Source organism: Amblyomma mixtum, chromosome 1, assembly GCF_055824585.1.
Source record: "Amblyomma mixtum isolate Tamu chromosome 1, ASM5582458v1, whole genome shotgun sequence".
NCBI lineage: Eukaryota > Metazoa > Arthropoda > Arachnida > Ixodida > Ixodidae > Amblyomma > Amblyomma mixtum.
This window is the reverse complement of record NC_143012.1, coordinates 290168718-290196007: the sequence shown is the minus strand read 5'-3', so window position 1 is coordinate 290196007 and position 27290 is coordinate 290168718. Positions and strand designations below refer to the sequence as shown.

General features: G+C 45.4%; 1 protein-coding gene across 1 annotated transcript; it reads right to left on the bottom strand.

Moving 5' to 3' along the window:
- Positions 1-952: 952 nt before the first annotated feature.
- Positions 953-25949, bottom strand: LOC149372012 (uncharacterized). The gene is made up of 4 exons (XM_089585578.1): positions 25903-25949; positions 13799-14050; positions 11995-12213; positions 953-1752 (listed from the first exon to the last, which is right to left on the bottom strand). Exons 1-4 carry the CDS (start codon positions 25927-25929, stop codon positions 1267-1269), a joined length of 984 nt encoding a protein of 327 aa, XP_089441704.1. The 5' UTR covers positions 25930-25949; the 3' UTR covers positions 953-1266.
- Between the last annotated feature and the right edge of the window lie 1341 nt (positions 25950-27290).

Below are 27290 nucleotides of genomic sequence, written 5' to 3'. Positions count from 1 at the left end.
CATGCGCTTGCCTGTGCCAACGTGTAAGGTTCTCGGGAACAATGCGCAAAATGGCGTTCCACGAACATGTGATCCTCACAACATATCATACACAAGCGGCTTGTGTACTCTGCTCAAAGGCGAGTGTTATACCACAGAGGCGTTGTTTGGTATGCCAGTGTAGGATAGATTTTTATTCAAAATTTTATTTTACACAATCTCTTCCACAACTCCACCCACGTGAATTGAGGTCTTTAAAAAAAATGTTGCACCTTGTGTTCAAGTAATACACGTAACATGCGAAACATGCGACTTTGGATTGTTTTTGGCTCTTTACATTTATTACTGCCCACTTTTCAGCAAGCAGTGTACAATTTGACACCCTTTCATGGCCTGTGCGAAGTCAATATACGCCGAAGAACACAATTTTAAAAGAGACGCTAACAACCTGATAGATCCGGAAAGTATCTGCTATCGCATGCAGAGTTAAATAAGCAGTGCTCATGATGTTTGGTAGGCTTTTCGAATTAATCGGGTGCCGGGAAAAAGCGCGTACCTTTTTCGTGTTTCCTTTAACGTATCTTCCAACTAGCGGGATTCGGAGGATATGGGCTTATCAACGCACATTAACACAACGCGAAACGTAAACAGGAAAAATTAATAAATAAAGCCACTTGCACGTGTGCAATAAAACAGACAGGGCCTATTTTATCGAAAGTGAACCACATGACCAGCGGGTTGCAAAAGTTAGGCGTGTCTAGCTGCTGCAGCCGCGGAAGAAACGAATGGCGAACGGCTGTGAAAGCTGTCGTTTTCTTCTCATGGCAATGAATAACGTTCAGGTAAGGAACGCTGTTTATGCATGAAGTCGCTACAAACACCTCTGAAAGCAGCATTGGCCTTCGTTTTCTTTTTCTTGCAATAATTTTTTGCAAGGAAAAAATTGTGAAGATTAAGTTACATTCGTTATTATTTTTATCGTTGCGCCTACAGCTTTACGCTACAAATCTCATGGAATCACAACATTAAGTTGGACTGCAAATGCCTTTAGCCTTCAATTTTTGAGTGCGTATTAAGTCGGTCTTGCCTACAACATAAACGTTGTATAAGGAAATTCTTTAGGTGGTTTAGTGAACTCCAACGGTCCTCTTTTTTTTTCTTGTGGAGCGTTCGCAACCGCAAAGGGCCTGTACAGCCAGCGGTGTCACAGCCATGCTTGCTAACGATTTATGTTTAGGAACTCATTGAAAGTGTAAGCGTAAAGTTACTTCCACGTGATAATTACACTTAGAAGTAGAGCGGCGCTCCTCCTATTCCGTGGTGTCCAATGCCATGTCCAATTCCGTAGCCTAAGCCAGGCGCCACGCCGTGTAAGATCGGCCGGCCTAGAAAGGGCGCTACTGCTTGTGTGGCTCCGTAGCCGCCGTAGCCGCGGTTTATCGCGCCTCCGTAGCCCCCCACGCCTCCGTGACCATAGCCTCCGTATCCCTTGCCCTGCTGTGCTTGTGTCCCGTATCCAGCTGCTTGTCCATAGTTGTTGATGCCCTGCACACCTCCTCCGAATGTCTGGCGTCCGTGCTTGCCGTAGGCACCTTGTCCGTATCCCTTGAACGCCCCGTACTGTTGGTTCCCGTACTGGTTGACTTTGTCCTGCTTGCCAAAGCCTCCTTGGCCCGTGAAACCCCCGAGGTTGCTGTATCCCTGGTTGAAAGCGTCCCGGTTCCCGTTCTGGAAGCTCTGGTCTACTGCGTACACCTTCTCCTTGGCGAAGACCTTAGGCACGAAACCGGCAGAAAACACAGAAAATGGAAGAAGCGGGTTAGGCCAACGTAGGAGGAGGAGGAAGAGGTTGAAGAGGAAAGGCAGGGAGGTTAACCGGAAGAATAATTGGTTTGCTACCCTACACGAGGGGAAAGGGATGAGGGGGTGAAGGCCTCCAGGGCACTGCTCCGCTCCTTGCGAACCTGTGGCCTCTACGATAGGGTGTGCCTTCAACGAACACTCACTTTTACGTCAACATACGTGATGAGGAATGCCTATGGCTCCTTTACAAGCGTTTTCGAGCAGCTTCCTTTTGTTTACAGTGCTGCCACCTGCTGCCCAGAAGCACTTCATTAACGCAGTCGCTTAACGGGCGTATTTTCTCGTTTGGATTTGCGCGTCTTCACTTTTTTGCACGCTGCGTTCCTCCTCTTTAACTGTGCCTCACTGTTTGTAGTACTCAAATTTATGTGCTTGCTGGCCCCCTGTAGAATCACCTAATTATCTCCTGTCCTGGCTGCTGCGTTAACCGAACCACGCGTGTCGGTGCATTTATGTGTGTTTATGCGCCTTAGCATATGTCTGGCGGGGTGGCTGCATTAGGAGCGTTTGTGCGAATGAACTATAGCCAATAGCTGCGCGAAAAAAAAATGGTATTATATCTGAGGTTTAATATCCTAGAACTGCACAGGCAGAATGTAGACGCCGTAGCGGTGCGCTCGGCAATAATTTCGACTTCATGGGGTCTTTAACCGGAACTAACATCGCTGAGCACACATTCATTTTTGCATTTTGTGTCCATAAAAATGAAAACAACTTGGCCTATATTCGATCCTTAGTTCTTGGTCTAACGCCATAGCCATTAATATAAGCCATCACGGTGGGTAACGGTGAGCCAATAAAAAGCCCTGGGCGAGGCGCATAGAAAAACACGGCGCTTAATATTACATCCAGCTTTTAAGAAGTCTCTGTCAGGACCTTGCGATGCAATTTCTATCAAATATCTGAATTCTGCCACAGCAGGCGGCCAAACCAGGCTGAACTCCGTCCAGTACCTGTGACGGCAGTATAAAATGTTCATACCGGAGCCCTCCACTACGGCGTCTCTCATAGCCTTAGTCGCTTTGGGACGTTAAGCCCCATAAACCATAAACCATACTGTTTAAAGCTTGGTGCGTAAAAGTAGCAGAAAAATTGAAAAACGGCGGCGGCTGGCTTCGTGCGTGTGCTGCGTTTTGTGGAATAGATAAAGAATAATGCCTGAGACTCTCCATGAGCGAAACACATTTAGAGATGATAGTCAGCTAGAAACTAGAGGAGCGCACCTCTTTAGGCATGACTTCGGTGATTAATGATGATTGTACCCCATGACCGAGAGACGAGCCCAATCAAAAATTAAATGAAAATAACTGCCGAGGAAAGGAAAGGCAGTAGTAACTGCCTCATTTGATGGTGGACACATCAACCGCGACGTGAGTGAAGGAATGAATGGGGGAATGAAGAGAGAGAGAAAGGAATTTTAATGAGGGAAAGGTGAATCAAAAGGCCCCGCCGCCGTGGCTCAGTTTTTACGGCGCTCGGCTGCTGACCCTAAAGACGCGGGTAAGATCCCAGCCGCGGGCGGCTGAATTTCGGTGAAGGCGAAATTCTAGAGGCGCGTGTGCTGTGCGATGTCAGTTCACGTTAAAGAACCCCAGATGGCCGAAATTTCTGAGCCCTTCACTACGGCGTCCCTCATAGCCTGAGTTGCTTTGGGACGTTAAACCCCCATAAACCAAACCAAAGAATCAAAAGACAACAACGCGCCGCATTGGAGGGCTCCAGATAAATTTAGACCACTTTGGGCTCTTTAACGTACACTTACGTAGTACAGTACCAGGCTGCCTTTCGTGTTTCGACTACATAGATTAACTGACTGAATGAGTGAAAAACTCACGTCACATCAGCGGTAACTGAGGACGGGCTACGTCCGCCGCTTAAGAGCGTGGGTGGCGCTGGTGAACACTCTAAAAGGTTGGGTTTTTTGTAAACATAAATACCCCCGAAAGCAAATGAACTGACAGCTGTCGCCGTAGCTCAGCGGTAGAGCACCGGACGCGTAATTCGGAGGTCGTGGGTTCAGATCCCACCGGCGGCATGTGGTTGTTTTTTCTTCTGCTTTTGCAATCAATTAGCTTTAAGCGACAACATATTCAGTAATATTATGAATCGAACAACAGCACAAAATAAATAAATTAATTAAAAATCCCTCGTGTCCCTTGGTTTCTGTGGCTGTTGGCTTCTCTCATATTTATAACGAGCCTCTCATCCCCCTTCTCTTGTTTGCTTAATTGCTTAGCGAGGGCCTCGGTTCTGGCAGCCTTGACGCCATAGGAAGCATAAGAGGGTTCTCACACAGCTTCCACTCTCGCCGTTCGATGACGTTCTACGTCACATCAGCGGTAACGCATGACGTGCTACGTCCGCCGCTTAAGAGCGTGGGTGGCGCTGGTGAACACTCTAAAAGGTTAGGTTATTTGTAAACATAAATACCCCCGAAAGCAGAAGAATTGACAGCTCTCGCCGTAGCTCAGCGGTAGAGCACCGGACGCGTAATTTTCGGAGGTCGTGGGTTCAGATCCTACCGGCGGCATGTGGTTGTTTTTTCTTCTGCTTTTCTAATCAATCAGCTTTAAGCGACAACATATTCAGTAATATTCTGAATTGAACAACAGCACAAAATAAATAAATTAATCCCTCGTGGCCCTTGGTTTCTGTGGCTGTTGGCTTCTCTCATATTTATAACGAGCCCCTCATCCCCCTCTTTTGTTTGTTTCGTCCTAGGTTATATATGTTCCAGAGTGTTGCGCCCTTGCATAAAAGCGCTACAGCCGGCTAATGAACCAATACGAGGAAGGCATGAAGGAAGGTGCGGGTGGTAAGTGGTATGCGAAAAGACTAAGCCTCGTTTTGGGAGAAGAGCGTTTAAGAACTTGCAGGAGCCTACCACTGGAGCAAAGCTGCCTGATTTGGCGCATCGATAATGCACCTAAAAACTCTGATGGTGTGTGGGTGCGGGGGGCAGTCATCGACTGGGCATGTACGGCAAGGGCTTGGAGACACAAGGCTAGGCAGTATCTGAAGGCAAAACGAGCGATTTGCGCAAAATTGCTGAGCAGGATCAGTATGCTGTTGGGCCACTGCTGCCATCGGGGTTGCTTGAAAACTTGGAACATATGGAAGCGGGTCAAACGGATTAGCGGCAGTTTGTGTTCCTTAGAGTTTAAAACGCTTTTCTAGGCACTTCTCTTTCGTACCATCTAATCTCTATTTCGCCGTTTCTTAGAATAAGTGCTCATACCCAGAAATTCTGGGGAAAAGCATTTTTGAGCGGGTAACCGTTTATGAACGCAAATTTCTCATGTAATACAAGACCTGACTATAACAATCAATATATCCGCCGATCACTTGATGGCAGTCTTACATATTTTTTTTCTATTAACGTTTTTCCCCGCCAAAAGCGTCCCCCATTGGTTTTCTATGGCACTTTTCGATGAGATCGATGAGAACTTTTCGATGAGATCGATCGAAACGGTTAAAAATAAAGATTTTGCTACATATCAGAAGAATGGACCATTATCTTCAATATTTCCATAAAAGTGTCTGGCAATTTTTCAATTGTTCTAAATTTTTGTATGAGAATGCTGGACATGTTTTCCAGTATGCCTTGTTGTAGTGGGCGTACATGAATCAAAAATGATTTTGTGCTAAACGCGCCAGAAAGACGTAAAACTTGACAGGCTAGCGCAGATTTTGCTCGCACATGATGCAGCAATGATTCTGTACTCTGATGGCTGATTTCGGTGGATACCTTTGCCTCAGCGGTGGCTCTTGTTACTGCTTACTCGAGCCTTGCTTTTCGCTTCCCACTGATATCAAAGCACCATCAGCCGGTAAACCTAAAAGCATACTGCCTCGCTAACAGTGCTGAAAAGACACTAAGAAGATTGCTTTTTATGGTGCGAACTTTGTGTTCTGCTGGTTGCTTAAATGTAGTACCGTACTTAATCGCATATTAATCGCACTAGCGGAATTAACGCACCCTTGATTTGGCTTTTTAAAAGCATAACTTGAAAAGCACTCCCCTCCTCCCCCCTTCCCTAATTATCAGAATTATTTATTTATTGATCACAAAGTCCTGCACCACCAGAACACATTATTTCGGCGGGGGGGATGAGAATAGCATTTGCTGGTAAGGCCGAAGTACAACAATTAAAGTACCATGACACAGGTGATAATGCAGAATGAAAAATATGCACCGAAGGAGGCCAGCTGCGCTCCACAAGTACCATCACACAAAAGTAATGGAAAACACACGCAAGAGAATTGCGCGCTTCGTCACACATCTGATAAAAAAATGATCTGAAAAGATTTTCTGTGCAGCACTCAGTGACACCAGCCTGTTCCACTCATTGACCATCAGTGGAAAGGACAAGGTTTTATCTTTTTAGAAAAACTGTAATGGCTGCGTTTGGGCGAGTTGGTTAGACATGTTAAACCTGGAAAGCGCATAAAAACAACGGACAACAGAACAACAGAAAGAGAGGTCGTGTGTCTGTCTCTTTCTGTTGTCCGTTGTTTTTATGCGCTTTCCAGGTTTAACATAGAAAAACTGTACTTTCGTGCTGCCAATGAATATGGTAATCTGTCTATGGGAGCTGCAAATTTACTCGGCTCCTCCATAATGGTGTCTGTGATCATGTGCTTCCCATCGAAAAAAAGACGGCAGAATTGTACCAAAATTACGAGCAAATGTTTTTTTTTTTGTCGCAGCGACACATGTTTATGCAACATTGCAATAATTTTCGTTAGTGCTGTATTACTTTGCTGTTGTCCTGTCACTGTGACAAGGGACAGCGAAATACTGCTGATGCCGGTGTTGCTACTGCAAAAAATTTTGTTGTTTCTAGAAGTTCATGGCCAAAAATATTAGGAAGGACCTATACATGATTTTAGTTTCGATACCTGGGCGCCGCCATGTTTGTTTTACTCGAGCGCCGCCTACCGCCGACGCCATCGTGGGCTGATAATTTGCGGCCCGTGGGCTGCATCCGAAGCAGCGTGCGATCTCTGGAAGTGTCATTCGCCGGTTTTATTCCTGCCAAGCCTAGAAATTTTGGGTGGGCGTTCGCCTCGTGCACATCCTCGTGTGTGCTATGCCATTAGCTCCTGCAATAACCAACTGGGAACAAGCGACCATTCCTCGACGCAGCGAACGATCAGCATCGGTGAGTGCCAGGCTCGCAGTTCACGCGCGCAGTTTTTGTGGCCGGTTGCCTGTAGGGCAAATGCGGCACGATGTTGCATGTTAGAAAAACGAAAGCAAAATGTGTTGAAACACAAGATCGCGGAGAGCAATGAATATCTAGTTTTTCGTGGAGCGCAGTTTTTCATGAACGCTTTCGCTGCCTGCTTGGACATGGCAAGTGTGACAGTTTAGATGCTGAGCTTGCGACAGAGTACCCAGTTTACAAACTGAACATTTTGGAAACAGCGAGTACATGACTGAAACGAATCCACTTCTGATGATTAGAATGTTTGTTTGCGGAGATACGCGCGATGAAATTGAAATTCGGCCCCTCCTTCCGCTTGCGTAGGGCTGTTCGTACTACGAACGATACAAGCCAGTTGACTGAAAGCAATTTGCATTCTCGCCTTCTCCGCTCCCGCCAGCACTCACTGGTGCACAAATACCAGAAAATGTGCAATTACACGATCTAATAGGTTGGTACGCTAATGGAACGCTATTACCACTTACTGACAGGTAGAATCGCCTCACCTGTGTTGAGAATTCCAATCTCAATCGGGTCGGGGCACTGCTCAAGTCGCTGCGTTTGTTGTATCCCTGTTACGGTTATGCATAGTGTGGCTTTTTTTTTACAATGCATTCGATGCGATTTCAGGCGAGTAATTTATTAAAATGCATGGCAGAGTTTACCGTCGTGTGCATGCCATGTATTTTTTCATCTTACGTTGCCATGGCTGCATTTTTCCTCACTTTGCAGTTGGGTAAAAGTTCATGTCGCCGCTTTTATTCATGCTATGCTGTGCAAATTAAGTTAGTATTTTTGCACTAACGACATGTTCATTTTTTTTTTCAGGTGGCGATCCCCATACCCTCCTGATATTGACGATCATGTGGGGCGGCGAAACGAAGTTGTGGCCAAATTTGTGATGTCCTCACATAGTGTACTGCTGAATTAAAAGAGCTCTGCCAAGGCCGTCCAAATACTCCATCTCCTAAAATTATGCACAGAGTATAGTTTGGTAACCCACGCGTGGCGCTTCGTTCCGCGCCCGATATTAGACACAGGCGGTGGGTTTGTTTCTTTCTGCATTTAGTTCGCAAAGTGCGCTAACGTTTAAGCTTTTTTTTTGGCGCAAGTATTTTTTGTTCACCAACTACGTCCACTGCCAATGCAACTCGGGACCGGCGGAAAATCGGTGAAGAAATGGACACCGCAGACGTGCTGAGACCTTCGCATAACATGGTGCGCGTACATACTGGCGGCGTTTGTTTGTTTTTTTTTCTACTTTCGTCGACTATTTCCGCAACCGACAATAAAACAATAATGTCTAGAAGACGTTGGTGTTCCGTACAACATTGCTGCTTTGGTTGTACAGACGCAAACACGCGCTTGACCGGTAGCTAAGCAGCCGTGGACGTTGCTCCGCGCGCCGGATTATCAGACGGCAACAGTGGGGTGTCGCGCAGCGCACGTGTTTGAGAGTATTTCTCCCTCTCCTGCCCGCCACTCGTAAAATGGTGTATAGCGACGATAAAATTTCTGATTTCTCTTTCGAAAGGGAACTTAGAGTGAAAAATGAAGTGTGCGCTGCTGCGTTCCTTTTATATCTGAACCTCCTGCTCGCCAGGAGCTATTCCTTAGGTTTGATTTTCGCATCTTACACTTCAGAGCCCGTGAATGTGGATGTAAAGACATACATACATTACCCATTGGTTTCAGATATTTGCTCCCGAGCAACATTCATAAAACGGGGTTGAATTCAATTTTTGCCTTAATGGTCTCATTCGACAAAGAACAGTTTGGCTTGCAGGAACCTTTGAAATGAAGAAAATCTGAAGATATCCACGAGTGATTTCGAGAAAGTTGGCTAAGCGATTTCTACCACGACTGCGGTCTTCTTTCAACCCTTTGATTCCAGCGTCGTACCAAGATTTCTTAGTAAATAATTACGTTTCTCGCAAGTCAAGTCATTACAGAAAAAAAACTGAAACGCAATATAGGCACAAATATAGAATGAGTAGCCGGGACGTTCAACCTTCATTGAAGGGAATCGAATTAGTGTTCATTTATGCATGCGGGATTCGTGACTGAATCCGTCTAGACGTCGAATTTACAAACACGAAAAATGGCACTTCATTATTCTAGTGAAAAAAAAAAATCTAAGGAACAGAAAGCGATATCCTTCATGGTGAGCGTAATGCTACCTGGAACCGTTAAGAATAAGTTATAATGTCCTTTGGACTCTTTCTTTCTCGAGTCTTAGTCGCCGGTGTCATTTTCTGAGAGTTCAATGCGCACGCGGATTCACTTATGCCTAGCGCCCCTAAATGTATACAGGTTGGTCTGTCTGCGTTCAACAGATTTTTGAAGGCTGTGCCTTGAGCGTCAAAGTTTCATCCAGTACCATTCCTAACTACCTTTTCGCAGAGATTGTCTTTGATTTGGAAAGATTTTATTAGAGGGTAGCGGCCAAAATGCACTATATCTTTCCCTGTGATTTCATCATGCCATTTGAGAAAATGCTATTCAAACTCTGCAAGTTTCCAAATTTCAAGCGGCAGCTATCGCGCAGAAAGGAAGTTCTTGGGGTGTAGTTAGATCAACGCCTGGTGGTTTGCTTTCGGACGTGGAAGTGAACAGAATTCGCCTGGTAATATGAACAGAAGCTGTCTAAATCAGCACAGTAATCATGGTACAAAATCTTTCGATCAGCGCAGCCTGTAATTTAGGTCTTCTAAAGGCAATACTTATTTCCCGGGGGGCGGCCACGTGCTGCTCAATGCTCGCATATGCAGAAACATAACGAATTGCAGGGGAAGAAAAATCTATACCTGGGGATTGGTGAAAGTCCTGGGGAGAGATACCAGCAGGATGTTTTTGTAGATAAGTTGGCATCGGCGAGAGGATGACAGGAAGAAGTGGAGATCAGTGAGAAAGGGAGAAGGGAAGACAATGGGGAGTTCTCTTTGTCCTGCCCTTGGCGCATTCAGGCTGATCATTACAATCTCCACAGCGTCCAGTTTCCGCCTCCGAATTATAAATATAAAGAATCTATAAAAATGGGGACCTAGACATACATAACAAAGCCGCTTTTTTACTTGTAAACTTGGACAAGATCAGAATTTCCAATATATTTGCTCCTAGCTTGCTCCGACGTGCAGATATCCCTACGGCTTTTCCCTTTGGTGCCTTAGTTTATTCTTCGTTACTTTTCAACTTGTTTCGGACAAGTCTGCAGTGCGAAGGTAAAAAAATCCATTCCAAGAGGATTCAAAGGCGATGCCCATCAATTTGATGAGGTCTTAGATTTTGATGACTGTAGGTGTACCCCAATCTTCGTGAATTGAATATAAAAGAAGTGGTTTATGTGAGTCTATGATAAATGTCTATATGATTTTTTAAAAAAAACGTCTTTTATGCTCATGAAAAGGCAAAGTCTTAAGGCCGTGCACATAACTTGGGCAGACGTAGATTATACTCTCGACTGGAGAGAAAAAAAAATAAAGCGTCCTACTGTATTTACCAAGGCGTCTTAGAACGAGTAGTAACAGCACTCGCGCACGTAAGCTAATCATCTCATTAACTATTCAGGCATGTTTTTGTTGCTGCATTGTTTTATTTCCTGTAGTGCTCGGCATAGCGGCTTTATTTTAAACAGAGTCGGGATTCGAAGAGCTAAAGGAAAACTCAATTACCTCGTCGTTCTCAGGAGCACCTAAGATATTGCCTTGCTTGCACGTTAAGAAAAAGTAAGGTCTGGCCCCCTGCTCTGCACATGAGAAATAGCCTCGTTAGTGGAATCGATTTATTGATTGAACGCCCCACTGAGAAACTAAGACCTGTAGCTGCTCTCATTCAAATGCAAAAACGCAGCCGACACGGTTCCGCTTTTTCAGCATGTTTTTATGCCTTTGAGAACAGGAAGAGAGTAGGACGGAGTAAAAAGAGGGGAGTAGTTTCAGAATTGCGTTTTCTCATTGCTAATTTACCTGCGCACTTTGTCGATATAACGAGTTGTACTATTATTTCGAGTCAGTATCTTGAACCGTCGCTATTGACATTTCGAAGGAGACAGGTGGATCCTATTAGAGAGCATAATTATAGATAATTATAACATAATAGATAAGATTTGGTTCTAAAGAAACTTTCACGGGGGGTAAAAGGGCAACAAAAACTTCTGTTGACTCTACACTCCTCATTAACGTTTTTGGATCTGATACTAGAACAAGTTTGAACCTTTTCTCGTCTCCAAATATCTAATACAAGCATTGCTTCTGATGGTGATTATATAATAATTATGCATTTTGGTCATTCATAGCAAACTATTCAACCTAATCACAACCCAGCCGTTTCAGAGCGCATATGTGCCTGCCCTTTGCGTGTTGCAGCAAGTTTCCGCCGTATGTCTCTTCCAACAACTCCTGTTTCATGGCGCTGTTGACCTACCCAGTAACAGAGCAAGGCTGAAAGGTCAAGCGTAAATCTATATCATGCGCATGGCCCTTCACAATCAAGTGGGAAGAAAGGGTAGAGGGCGTTGGAGGGCCTTTGCTCCTTTTTGTGCTCGCTTTTGCGTCGCCCTTCAGCAGGTAAGAGGAAGACTTCACACTATAAGTCATCCTATACCCCGCCGCTATCATTTTTGCCTTTCTCAAGCCGATGCGTAGATGCAATACCTCTCATTTTCCTTTTTTTCTGCACCGCCCTTCTGTCCACAGTTGCAGTACTTTTTCATGAAACAGGGTTTTTATGCTCTTCTTTGGCTCTCCCACTTATGCTCTGCAATCTACAGAGCTGGCAACCCCTGCCGCCCTCTATCACACAAGAACTTTGAGTAAAAACTCATTGGATTCTGACATCGCGGCTAATTACTCTGAACTCATCATTTTGTAAATTGCTAGTATGTAGTATGCAGTGGCACCTATGCCGGGCGCTGACAGAAACAACTGTTGGTGCGGTGCCTCACCTTGTTGTGTCCAGCGTTGAACTGGTCCCTGGCGGCACCTTTTCCGGCGAACTGCTTGTTGACGCCGCCCTGGTGGTTGAAACCCTGGGCGCCCGAGATGCCGTGCAGTCCGTGAGCGGCCACGTTGCTGAGTCCACCTTGGCCGAGTCCTTGGTTGCCGAACGCCGACACCACGCCGTCCCCGTATGAACCCTTTCCAAAGCTGCCGCCCGCCAACGCCTGCGCATTTGCACAGCAGGGACATGCATGTACTTGCGGTTAACACGTGTTTTTGGTTAGCGCAGTCGAAGCTCAAGAAAAATTATGAAAATTAATTTTCCCCTTCCGTATGAGCTTTCGTAGGTCGGGTTTTTATTATTTTTGCGCGGTGCTCTGGAAGGAGCAGTGGAGTCAACAAGTTGGAATGATTTTATGCAAAATGTGGTCGGTACCTCCTCTGCATTGAAGACCTTCGCCAAACACGTGGCAATTGGAAGGTATAATTTTATTTCCACATTGATGGTGTCACAATTGTTTTCCTCTCATACAAATATTTCTCTTAGCAAAAGAATATCTTTTCTTGCAGCCTTTTGCTGTAATTTCTTTTTGCTGATCGATTCGCGGCAGTACGTATAGTACGTCTGATTGCTGCAGGATTTCTGTAAGGAGTTGCCGCGCTATGGAAAGGAAAATGGTAGGTGTAACGTTAAGAGATCGGAATCTGGCAGAGTGGGTGAGGGAACAAACGCGGGTTAATGACATCCTAGGCGAAATAAGTAGGAAGAAATGGGCTTGGGCAGGGCATTTAATAATGGGAAGGCAAGATAGCCGCCGCTCCTTAAGGGTAACGGAGTGAATTCCACGAGATGGCAAGCGCAGCAGAGGGCGGCAGAACGTTAGGTGGACGGATGACATTAAGAAGTTTGCAGGGATACGGTGGCCGCAGCTGGCGAAGGACAGGGTTAATTGGAGAGACATGGAAAAGGCCCTTGCTCTGCAGTGGGTGTAGTCAGGCTGATGATGATGATGATGAAAATATTTTACATTGCGCATGGCATGATGCGGTATGCACCTTCACTTCATTTCATGCATTGTGCACAAATGTTATTGTGCGCGACAGATGGCGAGCGAGAAAACGACTTTATTCAAAACACAGCCCTTAAGAGGTGTATGGTTACAGCAGCGCAAGCTAAAATAAATCTGCGGTTCATAAAAACATGCCCGGTTAGAAGTAGGATTGAAATTGAAGTCTGACGTTATGTCTGCGCATATCCTTTTGTTTGTGCCAGTTTAATGCAGGCAGAGCACCCTGCACTTTTTTGTAACGCAGCTCTTAGCTTAATCTGAAGCTGTGATCAAACTCCTAATTCATGTGCAGCTATTCCGGGCAACCCAGTAGTCTCAGTTTGTCTTACCGTGTACAGCACATCACTTTGAAGACTCAAATCTCTGGAAAATTGAGTGAAATAAAGGTGATTGCCGTATTTCACGCGCACCTAACCGATTAACCCAAAAACAAAAAGCGCTGCAGCAAGAATGAGAAATTTCAAGGCATTTCTTCCGAGAGCAGGCCGAGGAAACTATTCCTTCCAGCTCTCAGAAGTAACGAATACCTTCAAAACGTGGCACAATATAAGCAAGGACATTAAAAGTAAGCTGGTAATTTGAAATTCCTCTTAAATTCTGACGTTTTCTAGGGATGCATGGCTAAAGACGTTCTCCGTTGCGGTCACCGAAAGCTGAGCTAGATGGCGTTCGACTGCAGGTGGTCAAAGCTGCTTGTTCTGTGAAGAGGAAACTGCCCACGATTCTTGGCCATCCTCACCTTGTTGTTGCCGTAGTTTGAGAACCCTCCGAACCCTTTGCCGAAGCCTGCGTTGCCATAGCCGCTCTGGAAGCTATTGACGCCCTGTCCCACACCTCCGAAGCCGCCGTAGCCTCCGGTTCCTACAAGGCCGGTGGCGGCGGTCTTCAGGTCCTCCGCTGCAACCGCTGGCGATGTCTTCTCTTCCGATGTGCTCCCGGTCGCCGCAGCAGACGGCGTCGACAGAAAGACGAATCCCATGCTCGCCACAGCCTACACAGGTCGGTAGAGTATGCAGAGCTCAAAATGAGTGTATTGTGAAAAGTTCAAGTTGTTAACGCGCAACGCAGTTTAAAATATTTTTTTTTTTTTACGGCGCATCTGCTAGGGACTGACTTCATGCGTTAGCGTCGTCGTTGGCATAACGCATCACGTGAGCACTTGCAGATCACGAGGCTCATACAACGCTTCCGATTGGTTCTCGACAACATATGTCGTCCTTCGCTTGACCCCTCCGGAGCTTCTTATTTGTTCTCAGAGGCACATGACGTATTTACCTACTTTACCTCTCTTTTACTTTACCTTGGTAACCACATTTGATAGCGATTTCAACAAGTGTATATATAAGATAGTGTTGACAGTTTCTTCCACATGCTAATTGTTGATGATTTCAACGTTGACACCCGAAAGAACAAGAACTTGGGCGCTGAAGTTACAATGAACGTCGACAACTTAAATATGGTGATGTCGGAAAATGTAGTGACTGCAGTTTACAAAAAATCATCTGCTTTGTGACAAACACTGCCGAGTATAGTAATTGTCCAGTGTGTTTTAAGTGTTATGAATGAAACACTTCGGCTTCTACGCTGGCTGCGTTTTCATTCATTGGAGGGGGGCGGGGGGAGAGGGAGGAGCGATCGTAACTCGAAAAGAAAGGTTCCTTAGAAGCTGCATGCCTCATAAAGCACCCTGCATTCTGCTTTTTCCTGCCTTCAAAGGGGACATCTTCATAGTTTAGAAATATATTATAGATACGAGCTGTTTAAAAGACAACCGACCAAACACATGGAATTACATTGTTCATTACCGATAGGTCAGTTGAGAGGAGCTCATTGACGGTTGAAGCAAAAATGAAAACCAGCGTTAAAATATGAATTGAAATTCGAAACTGACAGTGTGCCATTAGAGATAAATTACCTACGTTTAGCATGTGTTCTTCATACTGCAATGAAAACGCGCATACAGCTAAATTAAAAAAAATCTTTCAACTGAGGTTTGTCAATCGGACCAGCCATACAGTTTACCGTCGAGCGTGAACAGCCGAACAGACTTCTATTTCTTTCTCAAAAGACCATCACCCCAAGGAAAATTCCGAAGGCGCGGTATACAGGGTCCCCTGCTCGAAGTGCTCGGCGTCGTACATTGGCGAAACCGAGAACTTCCTCGACAAGAATGAAGCAGCAGAAAGCGGATGTCAAACAAATGAACTGGATCGAAGTGTAATGGCGCAACACTGCGAAGCATGTGACCACAAGATTGACTTCGAGGGGACCATTCTGCTGGACACCAATCTGCGCACGCAAAGAAGGGGTTTACATGAGTCATGGTATAAATAGCAGACGCGGACAAATGTTAACCACTTCCCTGGAATCCTTCCCCCATCTTACATCACCGATCTACGACCACTGACGCAACTGACTAAACGAGTGCTTAAAAAGGCAGGCTGCAACTGGTCCGCAGTCACACCTAATGAAGAAATCCAGTAGGTTCTGAACCGCCGTGTGTTATTCAAGTTTTTGGTTGGTTGTCTTTTCGAACTTAAATAAAATGTATACGGTTACCACTCCTTGTATAGTATGATATTACTAACTGCTTCACTCTGCCACACTGATGTAGACTTCAAGCAGCACGTGTTATTGCGCGATGTGCTCTGTTTCAATCTGAACCAGGCGGGATGCGCTCCTTCTATGTCCACAAAACTGTCAGGAGCAGCATCTCCTACAGACCTGTCCTGCCTGTCTAGCGATGGTACAGATATCGCAACCCATGTGTTTCCAACTGCGCAGTCAGCTTTGTCTGGTATTTTAGTTCCACTGACGCACAACAAAGAATGCCGCGCTGAGACGCTGAGTCGTGCGTAGCTTCTGACATGTACGATTTAACGCCGAGGCCCATCGTAGCATCACGAATCAAACGAAGTAATGCAAGCGGAACTTGCGAAATGTTCGTTTTTTTATGGTTTTTCAATTTATTTTTTTACAAGATATGACTGGAACATTTCCTGGGTTGAAGCTCCCCGGGCAGTGTTGACTAAGTCCAGGATACCATGAATGCCAACGTCAATTACAACCTGTCTGGCGCAAAAAATATACGAATGAACACGCGTGTCTTCACACCGCTCTAATAAAAATATTTACAGCGCTTTCGCCGCAGTCGAAGGGATAGGCACTTTCACGATCGAATTTTCGGGGCTGTGTGCACTTTCAATTTTCTAGCAGAACATAACTGTTTTGGAGATTTATTTGTTTACTCCGCTATATATATATTCCATCCCTCTACATGAGCGCAGTCATTACGAAATAGAAGAACAAAGAGAGTTTATTAGCTTTGCTGTAAAGTCAGGAAGCAATTGCTTCTTCATTGTCCTCTAATCATAATGCAAACTCAATGCAAACTAGGACGAAGACAAACTGGGCGTCTAATTTTTTTATCAAACATTGAACGGCTACGCTCATCTATGGAGGCGAAGATGAGTTGAAAATTAAGAATAAGTGGGGAAAATGCAAACTTCAATGGAAATGGATGTGCCGTGCAAGGATGAGGTTGTGGGCTCATCATCATCAGCATGACTACGCCCACTGTAGGAAAAAGGCTTCTCCCGTGTATCTCCAATTAACCCTGTCCTTCGCCAGTTGCGGACGCCGTATCCCCGCAAACTTCTTAATCTTGACCGTCCACCTAACTTTCTGCCGCCTCCTGCTCCGCTTGCCTCCTCTTGGAATCCACTTCGTTGCCCTTAAGGACCAGCGGTTATCTTGCCTTCGCATTACATGCCCTGCCCATATCTTGGTTAAAGTTTGTTTTAGCAAACAGAGTCAATATCGATGCATATATCTTAAGTGTTTGCGTATAGAGTTGAGGGTGTGCTTACCTGTGTGCTTCATATAGAGTAAAGGGGGGAAATTTGGACAACCTGGTGGGGATCTCTTATGTTGGGGACCCGCAGAGGGTAAACACACAAGCATGAAGAACCAGTCGACGCGCTAACTACTGTCCAGTTTATGGCGAGGTTTTCATCTTGTCCTTCATCTTTAACTCTGTTTCGTTTTTGTGGTGCTCCCATGCATGTATTTGTAGGTGCGTAAGTGGGCGAGGCATAGAGGGTGTGCGCGCGTGTTTGTGTCGGCGCACCGCCTCACCCCAGCAGGTCTTGAGTAGTAGGCTAAGTGTACGGCAAACTAACCTCTGCATCATTCCCTCAATCCTGCATTCCTTCTTCAATGTGTATCGGAATTTTTCACTTACAACGTGGCCATATACCTTTAGCTAGAAGATACGTAAAAGTACCCCTTCTAGAATTGAATAACATGCCCTTCGGTGCAGAGAACGCTGCATATTGGCTCAAAATCGCTTTTATTGATAATGTTACACAGTGTGCTGCGCAAATAAAAGCGTAAAGACAAGTAATTTTTTCCAAGCGAAGCGAAATACCGTAGTGAGAAGCTCAGGGTTGGAAAGCCAGGTAAAACGGAAAAGAAAAATGAGAGACAAAAGAAAAGGAGAAGACGGATGAATGGAAAGTTTCTTCGGCCACCTCCATCTGCCCGTTCTTTCGCGGCGGCACACCGTAAGCCCGGGCCCCGCCTCTCCGAGACATATTGACTGGCCAGACGGCGCCACCCCGAGCGGCTTCCTTCGCAGTCTGCGGCGCATCTTCGCGTCTCTCCTGCCGGCGCTGTCTTTTTGAAGAAACGTTCATATTTCACTGTTACCTGCGCACCTTGCGGTTATAGCTTTGCTTCCCTGTTTAGCTTCTCCTGTGGCGTGCTCTCGACTCGTAAATTCGCCGCACGGCAGTAAAAAGAAATAACGGAGGGCTTCCTGGTGAGAGAAAACGGAGGAATCAAAAGATGGTGCCGTCCGTGAATAAATCCTCCGCTATATGTTCCTTTTGCTTCCCTTTTCTTTGCTGCCAATGGAAACGTCCGTGACGTGCTTTGATTTTGTTTTTGTTTTTTCCTTTTATGTCGTGCTTCCGTGACGCCACAACCTTGGTCGGAGAGTAGGCTTTACATAATATGTGTTTGAAGTCCAACCTCAAACAGCTCCAGATGAAGTGCTGCTGTATGTAAAATGACAGGGAAAATCTGGGCTTCGGTGGGGAACTCGGGAGCGGGATTTGCACGACGATTTTGGCGGAGACGGCTCAACTTTAGCGCTCCTGCTTCTTTCAGTATATAACCCTTAGCAATTTAAAAATTGTCCCCTTCGAGCTTAAGGAGTTTAGAACGCGTCTCCCATAGTACACTGCTTAAGCACTACTCGCATTTTTCTGTAAATCTTAGACAAGTTATCCTATCTCGAGAAATTTCTAACGCGTTGAAAAACTGCCGAGCGCCTGTATATACCTCACAGACTTCGTTACCACTTCATGAAACGTGGCTAACTGGTACAGCATCGTGACATGAGTGCGCTTAGTATAGGTAATATGAAGGAAGATGTACGGTAACACATCTTGGGCGGTAGAACAACAACTAACTTTTTAAACAAAACGACACTTATGTGGACACTGAAATATGAGCAGCAACTTTGGAAACGTGCATATGTGCCTCGCTATTGTAACTTAGATGTGCTTAGCCCAGACAAAATGAACAAAGACGTACGCTAGACACAAAGAAACGCGGTGCACGCATTCGTGTTCCAAGCGGTAGAGCATGCGCCTCTCATGGCGGAGGTGCGGAGTTCGATCCCCAATGCCGTCGGGCACCCACCGGTGATACAATGGGTGCAAGCTTTCCCCTGGCCTGGTGCTCGGCTTATCCTGGGTGAAATTCTTGGAAAAGGGGTCCTTTACACCACCTTGTGTCATGGCACTCCGTGGCCACAGATGCTCTTGCGCCACAAAAATTCTTTATCATCATGATAACAAAAGTGGTGTCCTTGCCCTATTGTCCATATAAATGTCCTTTTGCTGAATAAAAATTCAGCCTATAATCGTGCTCAGTCTCACTGTCTCTTCATTAATTTCGTCTATACTAAGCCAAAAACGGAGTTACGAAATTTAGTTACATTGTTCGCCAAACAAGAAATAGAACTGCCTTTTATGTAAGGCCGCCGCAGGGCCGTAAACCTTCAGTGCTTTTTTGGAGGTGGCTTAGGAAGAGATTTATTCTGATTTGCCAAACTGTCTCTGATTTATCTCTATTTATTCGAGCACCCGTAGGGCAAGCCAAAACATTTTCATTTTGATATAAATATCCGGCAGCTTCAGAAGAGAACGCAAAACTCTCTGCCTGGAAGATAACCTTGCCTCTGCGCTCAAAGGTCTTTTGATACTTTAAGGAAATTTTCAACACTGCAGTGCAAGCCAAAACATTTTCATTCTGATATAAATATCCGGCAGCTTCAGAAGAGAACGCAAAACTCTCTGCCTGGAAGATAACCTTGCCTCTGCGCTCAAAGGTCTTTTGATACTTTAAGGAAATTTTCAACACTGCAGTGCAAGCGCTGGGGCGAAGATTGCTACAGCATGAACAAAGAGGAAAGCAAGAAATGCACAACTGAAAACAGGTTAAGCTCGTGCTCCAAAACGGCGCCGCTCAAGCGGAAATATATAACCATGTCACAAGGTTTTATTATGTACGTTGTAAATTTTTGAAGTTTAGTGCTGAACGCTGTGTTCAGAAGCAGGAGAGGCGTTTGTGTCTGTCTTCACAAATGCGATCGCATGAAGCCGTGCGGTAATTATATTTGCAAGCATAAAATATATGCAGAATGTCCCGCTTCACTTTCCGCTGAAAACTATAGTAGCAGAAGTTAGCAGATAAATTCTCCTTTCCGTCAGTTAAACTCCTCAAACTTCGAAGCAAATGCATCCTGCAGTTCCTCCGTCACGCACTGCTTCTTAGCTTCGCAGCGATATTCAGGAACGCTGCTTTCATGTGTACTGAAAAAATATGAAGAAAATAATGCTCGCCCACTTGCTTTCACACAAGGCTGTAATTTCCTGAAAACTAGTGTCTACGCATGGTGGATTTGATGTGTCACGCGGTAATCAGGAGTGATTACAGCATTCGTTTATAATAGATGCACAGAGCTAACATAGCCATGACCGTAGCGGAGTGCGCGCCACATTCGTAGGATGCTTCCCTTACATTAGAATACGTAATCATAGTGATTTTGCACTGAGTTGTCAAATAATTGCAAATATAGAACTGACATGAGCACTGCCTGACAAGGCAAAATAGATTTCCGCGCATGAACGGCTAGCATGCTGTTGCTTTCTAAACAATGTGGATATCTGCGTGGCGGACAATCGAGGTCGTTAAAATAAGCCGGCTAAATCGAAGCTGTCTTTAATAAGGATAAGGACAAATTTCGATAAATGAACTTGATGATCTCGCGTAGTGTTTGCCTTAGAAATTGACCAATTTGTGAAACTTGTCTGTTCAGAAATATGACTATTGCCATATTACGCTTACGTTTGCTTTTTGACACTAATCATTCAGTGGATATTGTTGTTGTATATACTTTTTATCAGTGTTTTCTGTACAAGTTCGTTTAAGATGGGGCGCGGCTTTTAAATCCCAAAGTGAGCCAAATGAAAATTATTGTATCCGCTTGTATGCCATGCTTTTGTATGCTGTTCTAAAGTAAGTTTCTTTGCTGAAATCTGCTGGGAAATGCTTAAAAAAAGTTTTTCGTGAACCACGGCGGCTCTGTATCACGGTGAAGCACTCGGGAAATGGGCGTTTTTCTCCGTTACTGTGTTCTGTCTACGTACGCATCGTGCGTAGCAGATTTATTCACGACTGTTTTATTTGCCTTGACCCCATTTGTTTTGTTGCACTCCAAGGGCCATACTGCAGGTCAAGGCATTCTATGGTTTTCAAAATTTCCGAAATTAAAATTTCTTGTGGGAGATTTTTCTGCCATTCTTGATTTGTCAAAGACTCTACATCGCAAAAATGAAAAACCAAGATTTGTGCTTTGCGAAAAATAAAATCTGACCCCAACATTCTATCCTACTACAGTGTAATTCTAGTGCACAGGGCTCTTTCACTGGTTTAAAAAAATCCAACTCATCCAACTTTTCTTCCACTACTCTGAATATGTCTTGACCTGTAGTACGCAAGTGGCAACGCAGTGAGGGTTAAATAAGCCCTGTGCCGCATTTTTTTTAACTGCGCAGCCTTTCCTCAGGGCTCATAAGAAAGAATGTATTACAAAACATTTTTCTCAAGGCATAACCATGAAATGTTTTGAGTAGTCATGAATTTTTTTCTAATATGGCCATAAAATATTATGGAAACTCATCAAGAAATCAAAACATTTCGCTGAAAAACCGCATCCCCTATTAATGCTCTCAATGGGATTACAGCGCAACTATAAGCCTGCCTTCTCTCTTTATGTTATCTTTTTCGGCAAGCTCAGCCATATAATTTTCAGATCGGGGCTCAGTAGAACAGAGCCTATTCTCTCTTTCAGGAAAGGGTTAAAGTGAGCTCTCTACTGCCCTTGATTTCGTTTCCTCTGTAGGTCACTGCGTTTAAAATTTTATTGTAGGTATTCCTGATGAAATATGAAATGAAATGAGCCCAATATTTTGTATTACTGAAGAGTTAAGCTTAGTGAAATTTCTACTCATAAGGACTGTACGCTGCGCACTACTTAACCGTGATCAAGCCCGCTACACCCTGTCCTTTTCCAGGAATGTTCTTGGCAGCAACGAGCGAATTTGCTAAGCGGTGCATACGGACTTCATTTTTTCCGAAGCCCGAAAAGTTTCATTTATCGCAAGCTAGCTTCCCCTGAGCAAAAAGCTGTTTTGTCGAGCCAGGAAAAAGTAGGAGGAATAAAAAAAAAGTAAAAACGAGACCGCATTCCAGCTTCCTTCCCCTTTCATCCGTACCCTCCTCTTCCGCGCTGTTCGTTCTCTCTCTCTTTAATTAGACGTCCGTCAATTGCTGTTCCTCTCCTCCCTGAAAGGCAGTCCGCGCGCGAGTTCGCGTTGAGTTTGCCACGAAGCCACTTATTACCCGCCGTGATTTATGGAACTGGCGCTAATTGCGCAATATCTTGCTGACGGCGGAGTGGCCCGCTGCCGATATCTGGCATACGCGAGAGCCGCGCAGTTTCCCTGGCGTCCGGCTGCCTCACCCGTCTGCGTGCACCCTGGCGTGCGTGTGTAGGCGTCATCCATCTTTTGGGCTCTTGACGCAGGTGCCCCTCTGGGCGTTGTTTGCTCTTATCTGATATATTCCTTCACTTCTTTTCCCCTCGCTATATTTGGCCGCCTTGCGACGTGACGCTGTCCCCCTCGCGCAAGGACTACCTGCGGTTGACACCATGATGGCTAGCTAGCTGCCTCTCCAGCTCGGTTGGGTGGTCTTAGTTTCTGAGTTTTTAATCTTGCCCTCTTTGCTTGTTGGCGCGGGCACAAGTCTATCTGCGGTGAAAAATTACAGATTTTAATCTGCGCCGTAATGTTCAAATACTCGCTAAGTTCTCGGCTCCTTGGAGAGGAACACATGCCTCCAGTTGCTGTTGGAAAAGCAGACACGTCTTCGCGTTCACTGCGTTAACATGGATGTGTCGAAGAAAATGCTTGAGCATTTGAGCAAGTTCCTCTGAGGAGTCCTTTTTTTTCTGCACCGGCATTTAATTGTAGAATGTATAAAATTGACTTACTAGTGCCCGCTCACTATGAGTGATTATCCTTGCGTCCTCAATGAATATTAAAGGGATGACATACAGTGAACAGGACGAAGAACAGGACCAGGAATATAGATAAGTGCATTGCAGTAATGCAGGGACCTCGTGAGGCGTGAATGTGTCTGAGAAAAACCAAGTTGAAAACTGCCGCGACTTAGCGCATTTGTGCAACTACAACTTGTAATTCGGCAAGGTTTTAACCGTTCAGACGACGTTAAACCTTTGAAGACCTTAAGCCCAATGTATGGAGAACGCAATGCTAATTTTACTGCAGTCCGCTGTGTTTTATGCAAGTTTTATGCTTCGTATGATTTCCTCGCTGGTTCTTTCGCGGTCCTCAGCAGAATTCAATGAAAAAGCGTATTCTTGGCAGCAGATTGGACATGCTGGGAAATTTCTTGCAGTGCAGGTTAAGCTGTTTCTTACAGTCAAGTCGACAGAGCGCCTGGGCTATCAAAATCATAAAGTCATTGGAAAAAGAGCTTCGGCTCAGGGGGAATCTGAGAAATTGTGAAGGAACGGGCGGGATATGATTTCCTCGAAGAAAAGAGAAAGCCTCTCCGCTGAGAAATGCGCTTAGTTCCTTTTGCTGCCGAGACTTATTGCAGCGTAGGTCTATTGTGTTGGCCGATCAAAAGCTGTCTGAGTTTTTACTGCAGTACCGGAATTCCTTTGTGCTGTCGTCATGGCAACGCCGGCTTAATTTCTTTCTATAACCGTCTTATGGGGGTCCTTTTTGATGCGCTTTTCCTCTAAGAGCGCTTTATTCGGACGGCTCAATCAATCCAAGGTCGTGGCACGCAGCTTCTGAGATCGATACTGTTCAAGCGGCTGAATCCTGGCCACTGAGTGCCCACGCAGTGACCTTATTTCCATGCCAAATATGTATTGGGGAAAATCTATACGCCGCAAAATAACCGCGTGCGCCGTTTATTTGTGCCCATGTTCACGCAGGAAAATAAATATTACTTAGCTTCATCAATGTACTTAACGCTGCACATTACAATCAAACAGAGAGCTACTTTGTGTCAGAAGCTCACTTTGGAATAAGTAGGAGATGGTGCACGTGCGGTGGCCACATTATTCGGCTTTTTCTGCATGAAAAGGTGTTTCATTGGTTTGTGCATACACCAAGAAAGCTGACACTGAATTTTCTCGAAAGTAAAGCATTTTGCTTCTTCACGTGAGTGGATTTCTTTGCGGCGAATCCTTCTACCTCCCTTTGGAGCAGGGCATCACGAGAGCATTGCAAACTGCTTGTACAACAGCGTTCAGTCACACTGTACTCCATGGAATGCAGACCGCCTGAGGGATCTTTGATTGATCTGCGAAGCGCAACGTCACTTGCGCCTGGCAATGTTTGTAGCATACGTGAAGCATTCCATATGCCGTTTCGCCATGTTATTAGTGAACAGAACTCGATGGTGCATCACGCACTGCACAGTATTAAAGGATCGAGGCACCCGCGACTCAAAAAAGCTCGACGGTTTAAAAGTCCGCTGTAGGATATTAGCTGCTTCACACTGGTAGCGGCGCGCATTAGATTGTTTAGAGCTCAGCAATACTGTTTAGGCGACCTACTTGGCAAAATATAATCGCTAGTTTACAGGATTAGAACAGAAACCGTGGAAAACATAACCGAAGTAGGGAACGACATTACCATGAAGTTCTGTGCGCATCCTCGTTCCATGCTTAATGCACTTAAAACTTTTTTGGTGGCATCTGGCGGTAGAGTCAAGGTTTTTCTTGTGTTATATAAAATGAGACTTTACGATGCTAAACATAAAGCACCTCTCTGTGTACCACGAAAACAATATGATACCAAATAGAATTTCTTGCCTGTTAAGTAATGCTGCTTGTGCTATATTAGAGGAATATCTGCAGCGAAACATGACAGCACCCTGTCTCAGTATTATACATTAACCAAGTGGGACTTCAAGAATCTTTAAGAGACGCTTTGAGCTCCTGGCCCCTCTGTACTGCCACCTGGATAATATTTTGCTAGCGTAATAGAGACGGTGAGAGATTACGAATTTCGCAGAGACATGATGACACAGTTGACGCAAGGCCCTGCTGATTGGATATTGGTGAGAAAGGCCGTTCTTTCATGGCGTACAATATCTTGTTGAGGATGGTGAGAGTTTCGTAAGATTGTAACATTGCTACGACAGTGCTCGACGTTCCTTCCATACACGCTAATTAAAATCATGCCAGTTTTCATGACACTTTTCACAGCAGTCTCTTAAATATGTCATTCGCAAACGCGGTATTCCGAGTATTATTTGCATACTAGGAAAGAATTAGACCATTCGCTGATTGCATCTTTTTTTTTCTGGAGGCGAACCTTAGAACATTAGTGCGTTCTAGAGCATTCTACGCCTGCTGGAATTTATACGCCTGCTGGAAGCATTTTGACGACGATTTTTGTAAATGCTGCATCTGTTTGTTTTTTTTTCGGATGCGCAGTTTGATTTGCTGTTAAGCGGAACAAGCGATCGCGCCGCCATTGATCTTAGCGAACCACTGCAGCCCAAATCCGGCGAATATCGGTGACATATATGCCCAGCAATTTGGGAAAAATGCATTTTTGAGCAGGAAACCATTTGTGAACGCAATATTTTTTATATAATGTAAGATTTCACTTTAACAATCAATATATCCGCAGATTACCCGACGGGAGTCTTCTATCTTGTTTTCTATTAATGCTTTGGCTATCGTCAAAAGCGCTCCCTTTGTTTTTTTATGGCAGTCTTAACTGTTCTATGGGATCGAAGGAAACATTATAAAAGAAAGGTTTTGCTACAGATCATATGTAGGGACCATTACCTTCAATGTTTCCATAACAGCGGCTTTCAATTTCCTATTTCTCAGAATTTCTGCCCGAGAATGTTGGAAATGAGGGCATACAGAGCAATCCCGGCCAGCCGTTCATTCCGCGCATGCGCCTGGTGCAGCCCATTTTTGCAGGCTGTCGGCGCAAGCGCTTCACTAAGCACGCAGGAAATATATGCGATCGAATGTTCCCTTTAACAGTGGTCCCTACTGTACATCCAAGCACCTCTGTCCTTTTGTGCTCGACAACCAGTACTTAAGCTGGCAATATTTCCCCAAAACTAGTCACGGAGAATGTTACGCCGCGCCCGCTGCCTTAGGGTCAACCCCAGTATAGAACACACGCGGCGTCCACTCACCAGTGTCCTCAGTACGGTCGCTAGCATCGCGGCGACTGGCTGCCACAGTGAAAAACACGGGGACGCTTATCCCCTCGCCGAGGACCCAGTTTTGGGCTTATATAACCGACCGATTTTCTCGCGTCCCGTCGCGCCTCTCTCCCCGCGAGTGGCGGGGCTAATTTCTCCACCGGAAATTTCGCTGTCCGTCTTCGGTTGGTGCTGACCACCCCGGCAACAATGGGAGAGAGGGAACGTCGGTCTTCGGTTGGTGCCGACCTCCAAGCCAGCAACGCGAGAGAGGAATAAAGTGGGGGAGAGAAAAAGCGTGGAGAAAAGGGAGTTGTCGCATCTGCACACTGTGAGAGTGCGCTATGGCCTTTTTGTTCGCTGGCCATAGCCGTGGCTATTTTATTTCTGTTTTCCAGAAAGTACCACAGCAGCAGCTCTCCCAGGCTGCGGCTGGCATGTGTGGCCACTGCCAGCACTGGCTGCTTTCTCCCCCTTTTTTTTTACTGCTTTCCTTCTTTCTCAAGATACCACAACCTCAGCCGCGCTTCCAGAGTGGCTGTTAAGGTGACCACACACTGCGAGGCAGTTCAGGATCACCTCATCCCCTCACGAGAGGCCTCGCGCCTCCGGATCTGCGCTTCGGAGAGGAAACGCACCGTGTCCTCTAGTAAAAGACGGTGACGCGACGCAAAGCCGTGCGTCCTCATCCGGCGACTTTCCGTTGCGGTTACATCACCAGTCGCTGTTGCGCTCGCTTTCGCAAAGTGAAAGTACGATGCGTGAAAGGGTGAGGCTGTAGACCAAGACGCGGACCGCAGGAAGCCCTTTATAAACGACGACGGGGGCTTTCCTGACTCCCTCCATCGTTGCAATCGCGTTTTTCGCCTCACGTGCTTTTCTGTTTATGTTAGCGCTTTCTTATTCTGACACTTCCGGTCACGATGGTTGAAGACAGATGGAGATCTCGAAGCACGAGCGACGCGGTCAAGGCTGCATTCTTGCTTGGCGGTGCATGGTTTTGCGGAACGTAACTCTGTGAAGCAACGTCTTTCAAGGATTTCAAGAACTCAGGATGGGAGCACAGAATGCATGAGTTATATACCTCGGGCATAACTCATGGTCAAGACTCAAGTGTAGCGTGCATGCCTAGTGAATATTGTAGTTGAGAACGCATAAAAAGAAAACGCATTGTGTCCTTCATTAAAATGTAGCCATTCATTAAAATGGTAAGTTTTAGGGTGTTTAAAGTTCCAAAGCAATTCATGCTAAGGGGGACGACGTAGTGATGAGATTCAACGTCGCGGCTGTGAAAGTAAAAATATCGCCCAAATTTTCAAATCCATGACTAATACAAACAGTATTTCAGCATTAATACAAAAAAAATAAAGTAAAGCAGC

Bases quoted from the DNA above. Each gene is read 5' to 3' on its own strand.
- LOC149372012 (XM_089585578.1), bottom strand. From the start codon at position 25,929: ATGCTAGCGACCGTACTGAGGACACTG. The intron at 14,051-25,902 runs GTGAGTGGACGC...CGACCTGTGTAG, and splicing joins CGACCGTACTGAGGACACTG to GCTGTGGCGAGCATGGGATT. The intron at 12,214-13,798 runs GTGAGGATGGCC...GCAAATGCGCAG, and splicing joins CAAACTACGGCAACAACAAG to GCGTTGGCGGGCGGCAGCTT.